The sequence below is a fragment of the Strongylocentrotus purpuratus genome, unplaced genomic scaffold (assembly GCF_000002235.5).
Source record: "Strongylocentrotus purpuratus isolate Spur 01 unplaced genomic scaffold, Spur_5.0 spur5_scaffold_6, whole genome shotgun sequence".
Classification (NCBI taxonomy): Eukaryota; Metazoa; Echinodermata; class Echinoidea; order Camarodonta; family Strongylocentrotidae; genus Strongylocentrotus; species Strongylocentrotus purpuratus.
The window spans coordinates 48,135,616-48,148,595 of record NW_022145612.1 but is presented as its reverse complement, the minus strand read 5'-3'; the positions used below and the strand labels follow the sequence as shown (position 1 = coordinate 48,148,595).

Sequence of the window (12,980 nt, the reverse complement as noted above, 5' to 3'; positions counted from 1 at the left end):
CTTTCTGTAGGTGTTAATGAAGTTTTTTATCACACAGGATATAAAATCCAATCATCCCATTGACTGAAAACTAGAAGGTTAAATGTTGCTAAAATTTCTCCTTTTTGGCCTTATGATTTTGACTTACTTTATTGAACCTCCCCTCTCCCACATAAAGCATTTAATTTTAGAAAAGAAAAAGAAAAATAGAAGAAAGACGTTGTGTTTAAAAGAATGCAATGGTGTTTTGTAAAATTGCTGTTTCCCCTTTAGAAAAGATGTGAAATTAGCAAAGTTGTTAATATGTTGTAACATTCGTTAAAAAAATATATGTTATTGACTTATTGTGTGCAAAATTTTCCCTGATGACTTTTGGGATTGAGCAGTTTAATTTTTTCTAGATGTTACATCAGTTTCCTGATCGAAAAATGTTCTTGCTTCTTATCAATAGTGTCCAGTCTCCTGTGGGGAAGGAGTGACGACGCGTTACGTTGCCTGTGTTTACAACGACGACACGATTACATCCAATGCCGAGTGTGATCCTGAGATCAAACCAAGCAGAGAACACTCCTGCAATGGCCAAGATTGTCCTACCAATAGACCTAGAGGGCGCACTTTACATGACAATTATGACAATAGGATTGGTGCAAGGCACAGCTGGAGGACAAGCACATGGAGTCCAGTGAGTACTAAATGTCTCTCTCAAGTTCCATTTTATTAATGAAATGTTATCCTTTCCTACGGTGATGTCCTCAGTATGACATAGAGTTCATTTTAGTTCTATAAATAGCTTTTGATGTGCCATATTTTGTCGATAAAACTGCTTTTGATGTGGAAATATGGCAACTATTAGTACTTTTAATTTATTATTGTTTCAATGCATAATAAACCATGTCCAGCCATAATGATAAACATGTGAAGAAATTGTTCCATCCATAATAAGTAGCAGTAATTTGGAAGAAAATTAGAATAAAAAAAGAAGAACTGATTTAAAAAAAAATTTATGGAAATACACAAGGGTAGATATTACATTGTGACATATAAAAAGTTATAATGATGAAAATCTATCCAAGACATTAATTGTATTTTAGTTGCTTAGTCCATGCAGAACTTCTCTTGAAAGACATTATCCACAGTATCCATCTTTAATCTGTTGTACTGCTCTAATTTACACACCAACAGTGCAGTGTTTCGTGTGGTGAGGGGTCGAGGCAACGCAGGGTGGAATGCCTGGATGACAACAACAGGATATCATCGTACTGTGATCAGACCTCCAGACCAACTGAAGCCGAGTCTTGTGAGGTGGAGCCCTGCCCCTCCTGGGACTACGGAGAATGGGGTCAGGTGAGTTTGTTAGGGTGGAGGAACTGAGAGGAGGGGAGGGGAAGGGCAGGGGGGATTTCCATGTGGTCATAGAGGAAGGCCGTTGGTTGACTTAAAGTACCTGTTGGCCTGTCTTCATCAGCTCGAGATTGCCAAATATCCTGCTATTTTAACTATCCCGCTCGCAAATTATCCAGTTAATTTGCGCCTTCATCAGCCCGAAGTTGCAATTAGCGGGATATTTGGACGAGATAATCATCCCAAGATATCTTGGGCTAGTTTGCAAAATACCCCGCTATTTGTCCAGTGCGTCTTCACTAGCCCGAAGACTCTCACTATGCGCGAACGCTGAGCAAAATATCTCAAGCTAATTTCTCGAGGTCGAGTCTCGAGCTGATAAAGACGCGATTTGTAACTTCAGGATTATTTCCCAAGTCAGAAATAGTAGGCTATTTGGCAATTTTGAGCTGATGTAGACATACCCGTGATCAAGGCCCTTGTTATGCCCAGAGCCATGCAAGGTCGAAAGGTTGCAAAAAAATTATGTAGTTCATCAGTTATTTTATAAATATTTGTTTGGTTGCTATGGTTTATAAATATTACAATTATATTTGAAAGAAATATAATCAAGGTAATATACTCTTTTAAGGCTTAGGATTTCATTCTCTCCTAGATTTGATTTGATACCTGATGTGTAAAAAACCCCAACTCTATTCAATAGTATGTACAGATAATGTGCAAATTTATTTTCTTTTAATGCGAATACCGGCATGCATGTTCAGCCGCATGCATGTTCAGCCGCATGGCTTCAACCTATCTTTGAAATCAGGGGAACCCTGGAAAATGAGTTCCCTTTTCTCCTGATAGAATTATTATTCAATCTCTAGTCTAAATAAAGTTTCTACTAGATGATTGCCTATGGTAGCTCTTAGTGTAAAAAAGTGTAAAATTACCTTTTTTCAAAGATGCTGGAAGTGGGAAACTCTATTAAGTAAAAAACAGGGAATCTTGTTTTCATGAAATGCTACGAATCCTCATCGTTAAAAGCGATTATGTGTTTGATCTAATTGTTTTTCCTTCTTTCTCTGTGTCTACAGTGCTCCAGAACTTGTGATGGAGGAGTCCAATCAAGGGTTGTAAAGTGCAGGAGGCGAAACGGCCAAACTGTATCAGACAGCCGGTGTGACCATAGGAAACCAGAGAATTCCACCACTTGCAATACTCAAAGGTGCCGGCCACGGTGGCATACAGGAACATACTCATCGGTAAATTGAAATGCCTCTAATTTTCTCACAAGTCTATCTCTGTTCTCATTGCCCCTTTCCTGTTATTTCTATCAGATATTTGTTTAAATTGATGAATAGCTGCATTCATGTTCAACTTTGATGGTGTTTAGAACAGAGCACTGGAACTTATTGTATTAAAAATATTATGGTATTGAGTCATACACAGTTATATGGATCACAATGTATGTGGCTCCGTTGTAGTGACCATACTCACCGTGGACTTTTTCAAAAGTAATTGAAATTTTTATCTTGCTCTTTCTGCATTGTTTTTTTTACATTTGACAATACATAAATATGTATTGAGTGTGTGGGGTGCAGTACACAACAGTGTTTTGACAGTGAGCTCAAGCTTTGCTGTGAATGAATTGTTCTCATAGGCAATATACATTTAAAAACTGGATATTGGCTAAGACTCACAGGCATATATGTGTCACCTGGAGAAGTGTGACACCAGGGTTGATGAAGAGCATTGCAGAATACATACAATCTGTTTCAGGTTAAAATTAAATGCTGCTGTAGAAAGCAATCTTGTATGTCTTGTTTCTGCATGAAAGTCATCTCTCTGAAAAGTTTTTTGCAGATGGATTTTAAAAAGTAACATCAATGCTGACATGACAGTACCTGCTCTAAGAGCTGCTCTGAATATACCATTTGTATTTTTTAAAATGGCATGGTGTCAATATGTACCTCATTACCTTGTTTTCCTCATGGCAACATGGTCTACAAGCTCAGAAACAACCTCAAACAATTTGTGTCGACTACAGTGTTCTTGTACTTATCTTCTTGTTCTTCCTCACCTCCTGTGATGTGACATGTGCATCAAAGACAAATATCAATGCATATCACATGACTACCTCTTTTTGCTACCTCCTGCTATGGACAGGAAGTTGTAAGAGTTCGTCAGCAGGCTGTGCTTAGAGAAAGTTTGAATTTCTACTTACTGAAATTTGTTTACTTGCTTTAGTCATCCAGTGAGGTTAGTCTGTCAAAATAGGTGCTAAAGAAATGTGTTTGGAGATTGGTCAACTCAAATATACATGAAGGTGAAAGCCGAATGATTCACTTTGTTTGGCATACCAAAATATAACAATGTTGATGAGAACATTATTTGTTTAGAGTAACACAGTTGATTATACTAAATCTTTACAGCACATATTGATAGCTTCACGTGGGCAAAAGTATTCCTTTTATGTATGTCATGCAAAATAGAAGACCATTGATAACTGAAATCACGTTGATCCTCCCGCTCCTAAAACACCAAGAAGGAAACAAATTTATATTAAACAAATCTCACCGCTGCCACCACACCAAAAGGATAGTTTTCTGGAAATACCTCCTGCTACTGCACAATCAGCATTTAATAGATCCTACTGCTGGTACCATAGCAATAAGGAACAAAATAAAAGTAAGATCCCACCGCTGCCACCACACTTATGAGGAACCAAATTAACAGTCAACTGACCCCATCGAGACAACCAGACAATAAGAAAATAATTAAACAGGCAACAGATCCCACTGCTGCCACTTCAACAATAAGGAACCAAATTAACAGGCATCATATCCCACCGCTGCCACCACAACAATAAAGAACAAAATTAACAGCCAACAGATCCCACGGCTGCCACCATAACAATAAGGAACCAAATTAACAGTCAACATATCCCACAGCTGCCACTTCAACAATAAGGAACCAAATAAACAGTCAACATATCCCACCACTGCCACTTCAACAATAAGGAACCAAATAAACAGTCAACATATCCCACCGCTGCCAATTCAACAATATGGAACCAAATAAACAGTCAACATATCCCACCACTGCCACCACAACAATATGGAACCAAATTAACAGTCAACATATCCCACCGCTGCCACTTCAACAATAAGGAGCCAAATTAACAGTCAACATATCCCACCTCTGCCACTTCAACAATAAGGAACCAAATTAGCAGTCAACATATCCCACCGCTGCCACTTCAACAATAAGGAACCAAATTAACAGTCAACATATACCACCTCTGCCACTTCAACAATAAGGAACCAAATTAGCAGTCAACATATCCCACCGCTGCCACTTCAACAATAAGGAACCAAATTAACAGTCAGCATATCCCACCACTGCCACCACAACAATAAGGAACCAAATAAACAGTCAACATATCCCACCGCTGCCACTTCAACAATAAGGAACCAAATTAACAGTCAACAGTTCAGATCCCACTGCAACCACCACCACATCAGTACAAAAAAAGTTGCATAGATCCCACTCCTGCTGCCACACAATTAATAAAAGTAGCATTGACTACAAAGGAGTTAGTGAACAATATGCTCATTCAATTCAAATAGGATCCACAGATATATGACAACATGACTGAGAGCTGGAGAGGGCGACATAACAGTTTCCAGAATTGAGCCATCTATACACAGAGTTTGGCCCTCTAAGTTTCACTTGGTCACAACTTTATACATAGTGTATTTTCTTTTATTTTGTGCTTGATCAATAGAGCAGTATTTGTCATATTGTGCCCAACTTGAACCAGGTTGGTCAGGCTCTTCTAATCAATGGCACTGATCCAGAAAACAGAGATGTTTCAGAAGACTACATTTTATATGATTAGTGTGATGGTCTTTTTTTCATGAAATTTGAGATTTTTTTTGTTTCTCCAAAATTTGCTTGTCTGGGGAGAGATCTAAAAAAATGCATCAATCATTTAAATTTTTACCTAAATAAAGGAATTATTGTAGTATAAAATGTCAACAACAATATGTATTCTGCTGTTGCAAATACGAAGAAAAGACTAGAAAGGAAAGTTTAAGTTTGTTTCGCTTTTTTAGTAATAAGAAAGTAGATGACTGGTCCCTGCTGCTCATTTTAAACATATTGGACAATAGGATTCATTCAGTCAGATGAAGAAATATTTGAAGAAAAATTTGTGATTACCCTTTTATGGACCTTTGTATAGCAGGTTTGTAAAATATGAGTCTACAAATCTAGTTCTAGTGAGGGCTTTTGAAAGAGTGGAACAGGTTTATACATGAATCATAGAAAAGCTGTTTGTCTTGTAATTAGATGAAGGTGATACATTATTTGTATAGACACGATATTTAGCAAGTGATGCACATTGTAGTTGCTGATGCCTAAAAGTTGAATGAAGATCTACACTTTACTTTTGAACTGGAAAGATCAGTGTGTGAGAGTGTGAGTTTTTGTATGTCTACCTGTGTCTGTGTGTGTTAATTTATGTAAATTGCATTTGATCTTTTTTCTCTCGTTCGTTTTACTTGTTTTTTAATCTTCTTTATATATGATGGACTGATTTGTGAGATATGCTGCATGGAATGTATAGAAAAGATCATGTCATGTTTATGTTTGTTTACTCTACCTCTAACATAGTACCTTGTAAGAACAAGTAGTTTGAACATTGTAATATTAGCTGTGTATTATGGTTTAGTGAAAATTCATGGTACATTCAACTCTGATCAGTAAGATAGATGTATTTAAGTTTTTGTTTGTGTTTATGTTTTTGTAAAAGAAACTTCAATCAGTTTTAATCTTGTCTTATCAGAATAGTGCTATCATAACATGTATTCTGTATCAATGAAATAAAGATATCATAGTACATCTGAGTATTAATATGAGCATCCCTAGTATTAACATTTAAATATTTCATGTACCTTTAGTGCTATAGATGATCATTCAATCAACGTATCATAAATTGCACACATATTTGTGCATAGTTTTGTTCTCCTTTTAGATTGAAATTTTCACCTAGTATCTTTTAACAATGAGTTTATGACATGATTAGTTGTATTGTGCAATGTCTCCCCCTTGCCATTGTATTTTTTGTGATAGAATTACTGTTATACCTTGTTCTAACATTAGACCAAAAACGGTTTCCCTCATCTTGCCAACGCTAGGACATGAGTATAAAAAAGACTTGTTAGCTTCATTGTCATTATATGGCATTTGAACAACTTTTAATTGTGTTAGCACATTATATCATTTCAGTATTAAGCTAGAGTATAGTCTCTTGTTGAGAGAGTTTGTATAAATTGCCAGTATTCAATATTCTAAGTTGTAAGACATACTTTTATCCTTTTAATTTTTCCTCAAGTTCCCTTGGAATTTCAAGTAGAAACTTTTCAATCAATTACTGTAGTATTGTTAAGATACTAACAGTGAATCCCTTAGGACTACAACTTGATAAGATTTTCAGGCAATTATTAATGAATTAAATGCTATGAAAATATATTGAATAATAATAATACATTTATAGAGCGCAACAAATATCCAACATTGAGTATATATTCTAATGACAGGTCTGAATATGTCAGAAAGTTTCGTTTTGGCGGGAAGTGGATTTACTCAATGAAATGTCAGCAAAATGACTATACACACCCTTTCACATTGTAAGCACTGGTCTGCTACCCATAAGTGGGTCATTTATTACCATGGTCAATGGTAGTTATTTTAGAGGTCAGAATAGCCCACTGAGAGTCAAGCTTCAATAAAAAATAAATTGACCAAATTGAATTGGGATGATAATGAAAAACAAGTAGAGCTTTGTTGGTCTAGTCCCTTGAATCGTCGTCTAAAGGCATTTTTAGAATACGGTTATTATTGTTATTGGGATTATGAATATTCTGACCTTATAAAAATGCACTTAATTGAAACCAGAGATATATTTCTGTAATTCTATCTCGGATATGATACAAGAAAAGATGTGTATTTCTGACTCATCTGAAATCAGATTTGATGTGATATCTAACAAAACAAAATGATAAATGGGTAATGTTTCAAAATGTTATGTACACTGGCAAACATTGTGACCCCTCTTTCAACGTTTAAATGTCACTCCAGAATAGCTTTTACTGGCAATCCTAGAACACCCTTGCCTTTTTATAGGTTAGAAGTCAAGTTTAAAAGTAGACCCTTCTCCCTGATGGAAAGGTGAAATGAATAGACGCATCTGTAATAGAAAGTAGACACTCGTCCCTCATGGTTTGATGACATCAAACGCGTACACTTAGGTGTCAGTGACTTCATTTCTTACAATAATTTTGAAGGAGTAGTTGGGTTCAGTGAACCAGTGCTGCTCCGTAGCACCTCAAGTGCCTGGTTATCGGCAGTGTTGAGGCCGTAGATGATTAGATCTTAGGCGAGGAGTGTTGGAGGGAAACATTTGTAGCCTGGAGGAGAAGGAGATGGAGAGGTGATATTTATAGTCTGCTCTCTCCGACTCTCCCTCACAGGTCAGAATCTTAATTGATGGAAGCTGTATGGAGGACAGTGTGGGCATTCCTAGTTTTATCAAGGAAGAGTTTTTAAATGAAAGGGCAGAGGGTTCAGCTGAATGATAAGCATTATTTGTTTATAAGGTAATAGTGTTTGAAGTAGTAGGTTAGGAGAGTAACGATTTGTAGTTCTTAACTACTGAAGTAGAAATGATAGATTAATTTTTGCATATATATGACAAATATATATCAAACATGCAGAGAAATACTTGCCATTTTTTTAAATTTATTTCTTTCTAAATGTTTAGATCATGTTTTCACTACTGTTCTTATGATTTAAAAACAATCTCATCTGTTAAAATCAGTTCCAATGTGTATGCTAGGTAACAATGTCATTGAGATGTTCATTCTGATTTTAGTATTCCTTTAATATAAGTTTGCAGTTTGGGATATATATTAATAGTCTATAAAGACCAATCATGCATGATGGATAATTCTTCAGCTGCATAATGACTGTGATATATTTGTATCATATATAGCTATTCATTTTTTATGATGTTGATATGTGTAGGTTGTAAATGTACATAGACTGAACTGGAGTGATTATTTATTTCTTCTACTATTGAGACATACTTGGCAGTTATTGTTGCCATCCTTGTCATTTATGTCACTTTTAGATCTTATTTAGATGCAATCTTTGCAGGCTGTTGATATGCTTGATAATGCAATGGTGATCATATTCATGAGAAATCTGCATTCTTCTATACAACTTTATACATTTGTGTTATTGTTAAAATCATAATTTTGCATATGGTTATCACAAAGACTTGTAAAAATTGACTTGTAATTAATGTGAATAGTGAAAAATAGTAATATTATAGAAAAAATGTGGAACAATAATTAATTGATGAAAAATGTTTGTTAGCAAAATGATGGGAGGTAAGGCTATTGGGTACCATGCATATGATTCGCAGACTATTGTTTGCAACTAAGGTTGTGATGTTCAGACTGTTCTTTAAAGCTGTGGTAGTTCATGTGTCCCAGAAAAGGAGAGAAAGAGAGAAGGGAAGGGGTTCTGAATTACGTTATACAAGTAGGTCTCAAGCTGCGTATGTTAACCAGAAGGCTTTGCTTGGTCTGGCCCTAAGCCAGAGGCAGCAAGTTCAGGGCTGGGTTTTAGAGCTGGCGGCTAGCCGGCTTGCCCTGTAAATTGATCGTTTGTGTTGGGTCACACGAGCTCCTGTAGTGTGCTGTAATAGAAGCTTCGTTCCCAGGGGGTCTTATACTAGGCCTCTTCCTTCTCTCTCTCTCTCTCCTGCTCACTCCTTCTCTGATTGATAGCTTGCCAATACTAGGCTGTATTATAGTAATAAGAAGGAAAAAGAGAGAGATTATTTGCCAGCACAGCTGAGTGGCTGGCAGACGGCATGACGTAAACATAACCGATGCCGAATCACAGCAGACTTCGTGTGTAGCTCCACCTGCCTCAGCCGGCAGACAGGGGGGGCTGCGCACAAGCTACCATTTTTTAAAACTTGAAATGGATGACCTTTGAACTATGCAAATGAGACTATTATCAGTTTGCATCGTAATTAATCATTGGTCCACGTCCTTCGCTGTCTCCACCCCCTTTGGAGAGAAATTCATGATGTCCACCATTGCATGCCTGTGATTGGATAAGAGTGAGGCAACATCACCTGGGATTTTTGCCTATTCATGAAGCATGCCATATATTTGCATCCATTCATGCTCAAAAGTGCGATATCTTAATGCCCTACAATAGCTTCCAAGAATGGAGAATGAAAAACAAATGATAGTAGGATATCAACACACTTGTCATTGTTTAGAGGAGCCGGTTGGATAAGATGAGCATCTTCATATCGTATAGTGTTCATTCACCGATGTTTCATGCATTATGATATTGCATATAAGGTGGGGGTATTGTGGTGCAGTGTGAAAATATGGAATAACCAATATGTTTAGCCCTAGGCCTGAGAGTAGGTAAGTTTGTGAAGATTTATTCACCTGTTTTACTATGTAGATGACAATTTGAATATTTTCAGGACCTGTGTTCATGAACGATCTAGTATGCGATGAGATGTGAATCATATGCTTGGGTTCAGAAATCAGAGGGAGGTATTTGGTTTGGCGATGCATGTCAGCCATTTTGATTTGATACTGGTTAGACGAGGAGGGGATGATGAAAGTGAATACTGGTAGAATATGGAATAAATGGGGCATTATGTCTGAAGGCAAAGGCAAAGAAATGACCATTCATTTTTAATAATATTCTTCAGTTTCATTGTTGCCCTTTCCAAGGTTCATGAATTCATGTGAGATAATGCCCTGGCCTTATGCCTCATAGCAGATGATATAGTATCAATCTTAGCATTGAGTCATGGGTAAGGTGGGGGGGGGGGGGGGATGAGGGGTATATAGGACTAATAATTGCATAGTGACTTAAAAGAAAGGTTGTGCAATAAAGGTAAAAGTTCAAAAAATGACCCTACAGATATATATCTCTCCCTCCTAAACATATAATGGAATGAGGTCATAGAGAGACCGGTTAGAATGTTTTTGACATTGAAGGTGTCACAGGGATAGGATCTAACAAACTAATCATACAGGGTGATGACATTTAGGAGGGGTGTGGTCTTCAAAGCCCATCATCCATCTCATTTTTTACAAAACAACCAAGATATTTTTGTTAGTAACTTTCACCATTCTAGTGGTCTAAATACAATTGTAGCGTATCTCAAGTTTAATTAGTACTAGGATTGTGGTTTGATAGTTTTCAATAGTTCACCAGAAATGCATCTATAGAGCAAATATGACTCCACCGGAATGATTGGAATTGAATGATTATGACCTCCTTTTACCTCTCGTAAAATTCTGAGATGGGCTCTGGCCTCACTCACAGGGGAAAGGATGACCCTCTGTAATCAAGTTAGGAAGTATTTAAAGGAAAGTAAAGGAAACTTGCAATCATCGTTATTACCCCAGTTGTTAGGATTGATTGGTGTGATGAGATGTGCTATTAAGCAGAGGGTTATTCCCATTTTCCTGCAATTAATGAGTTCATTTGTAAAGAATCCAGGTTCATGTCTTCACTATAAAGTGGAGAAGAAAATATTCATACATGACTCCATTCACATTTGAAAACTGAGTGTACTCTCAGTGGGAATAACCTTGATGAGAGGGTTCTTTAGCTAAGTGGATGCTAAGATACAAGGGTGCCAAGGACTTGTTAAATGTGAATGGCATCTATGTATAGATTTTCATCCTGCGACGAGAAAGATACAGATAGATCTGCAATGTGAAAGGATGTTGACCGTTCGTCCCTCGATCATCTCCTTTGATTGTATAGAGGGGCCCTGCATGGTCAATCAAAACACAATGTATGGTTTTGAACCCATCCAGAACCCAGAGATGACGAGATTGCCGTCATCACTGTGTATTTACAGGTTTATTAATCCAGTAGACATCACAAAGATTGTCTTGATTGTATCTGTGTGGTATCTCCCGATGACAAGCCGTCCATAATAAGTAGGTGGTGATATGTCTCGGTTGGTCATAGGCTGGTCGATGGAAGGGTAGTATAGGATGCTGCTGCTTGGAAGCAGGGTCTTGTTTGACTTTGAAAGTAACAATTCATTACAATTGCATTTTGAAAGTGACATTTCATTATCATTGCCTCTGCTTCCACTTATTATATGTTTACACTTGCTTTCTTTACAAAAACAGATCCTTATACTATATTTGGTTGTGTAGACCTGTCATGTAAGCTACTGGATATCTCATACAATTATACAGCTTCCTCCTCGTTCTACTTTTGTAGACATAGTTGTTTGATACCTCAATGCTGTACATCTGCCATATTTTGACATATATTGGAATAAAAGGGGGATTCTGTCAAAAAGATTAATGTTATGACATATAATTCTTGATATGCTCACTAAACAACATAGATACTTTTAAACTGCATTCTCTTGCAATCCCATTTTTTCCAAAGTTATATTTCAACCTAGAGTACCCTATATATATTTTTAAACTCTCTCTTTAAAGATATATCCACTACCTAGCCAGCCTTGGCTTGCTAATAGTGTACTGCAGTTGAACATCATGATCTAGAGCATAAACTTCACATGAGGTTGTCATCACATGGAATGTTGATAGTTGATGTCATCTATTGAAACTCTCATATATCAAGACAGTGAGCAGGTTGGTCTGTCTGGAGCGGTTCCTCTCCTCCTCATCGTGTTTCTCTCGATCCTCATCCATTTTCTCTTCTTTAAGCCACCTTTAAATATGGAAGCAGTGTCTTTAAGACAGTTTCAACTCTTTTAGTCCCCTTGTTGGATTAAACAGGCTTAATTTGATATTGTATTTATCATTTTAGGAAGGAAATCTCATAGCAGTATCATGAATCGATATTTTTATAGTGTGGTATCTGCAGTAGAATCATTAACTTTTCTTCAGTCACCTATAGTATAATCCAGATGCTTTCCACAGCTATAGATTCATCATCTGCATGAAATTTAACTTTGAATGTTCATGTTCTGTATTTGTGTACAAGTACATGAAGTTAAACTCTTTACCAAAGGCTATAAATGATAATTTGGTCCAGTTTTAGGATTAATTGCATTTTGTTGTGTCTGTATGACTCTTAAAGATAAGTACTAAGCGTAAACGTGTGCCAGAGAAATTGCTGAAAACATGTTTTTCTACAGATGCCAGCACCTATAGTAATTTAGGTGTATGTGTTCATATATGTTAATATGTTTCAATAGAGTACTGTTGGTAATAAATGTTGCAGATGATTATATATTCACATATTAGATATTTCCTGTAGGGTTAACCCTAGTGTATCAAAGTGGGAAGAAATTATTATTATTATTATTATTATTATAATCATTTTTTTTTTTTTTTTTTTTTTTTTTTGGGGGGGGGGGTGGGGAGGGGGCGGGGAATGTAGACAGTGATAGTGGCCTACCTCTTCCTGTCTCTTTCTCTCCCTCTGTTTTCTCTGTTTTTTCCTCGTTTAAATTGGGATCGCTTAAATTAGCAGTATTATAAATCAACATCTAACGTTTATGAAGCTTCAAAATTTGTACAAGTAAATGGCAGGGAGTGCTAACTACCATATGCTTATACAAG

At 36.7% G+C, this 12,980-nt stretch overlaps 1 protein-coding gene across 1 annotated transcript in view; it reads left to right on the top strand.

The window, feature by feature from the left end:
* The window catches only part of LOC586332 (A disintegrin and metalloproteinase with thrombospondin motifs 9), an 84,555-nt gene that overhangs the window by 52,416 nt on the left and 19,159 nt on the right, over nt 1–12,980 (top strand). The window contains exons 20-22 of the mRNA XM_030972122.1: nt 431–661; nt 1,162–1,323; nt 2,400–2,567. Coding sequence (XP_030827982.1) covers nt 431–661; nt 1,162–1,323; nt 2,400–2,567 — 561 coding nt within the window. The remainder of the gene's footprint in view (nt 1–430; nt 662–1,161; nt 1,324–2,399; nt 2,568–12,980) is intronic.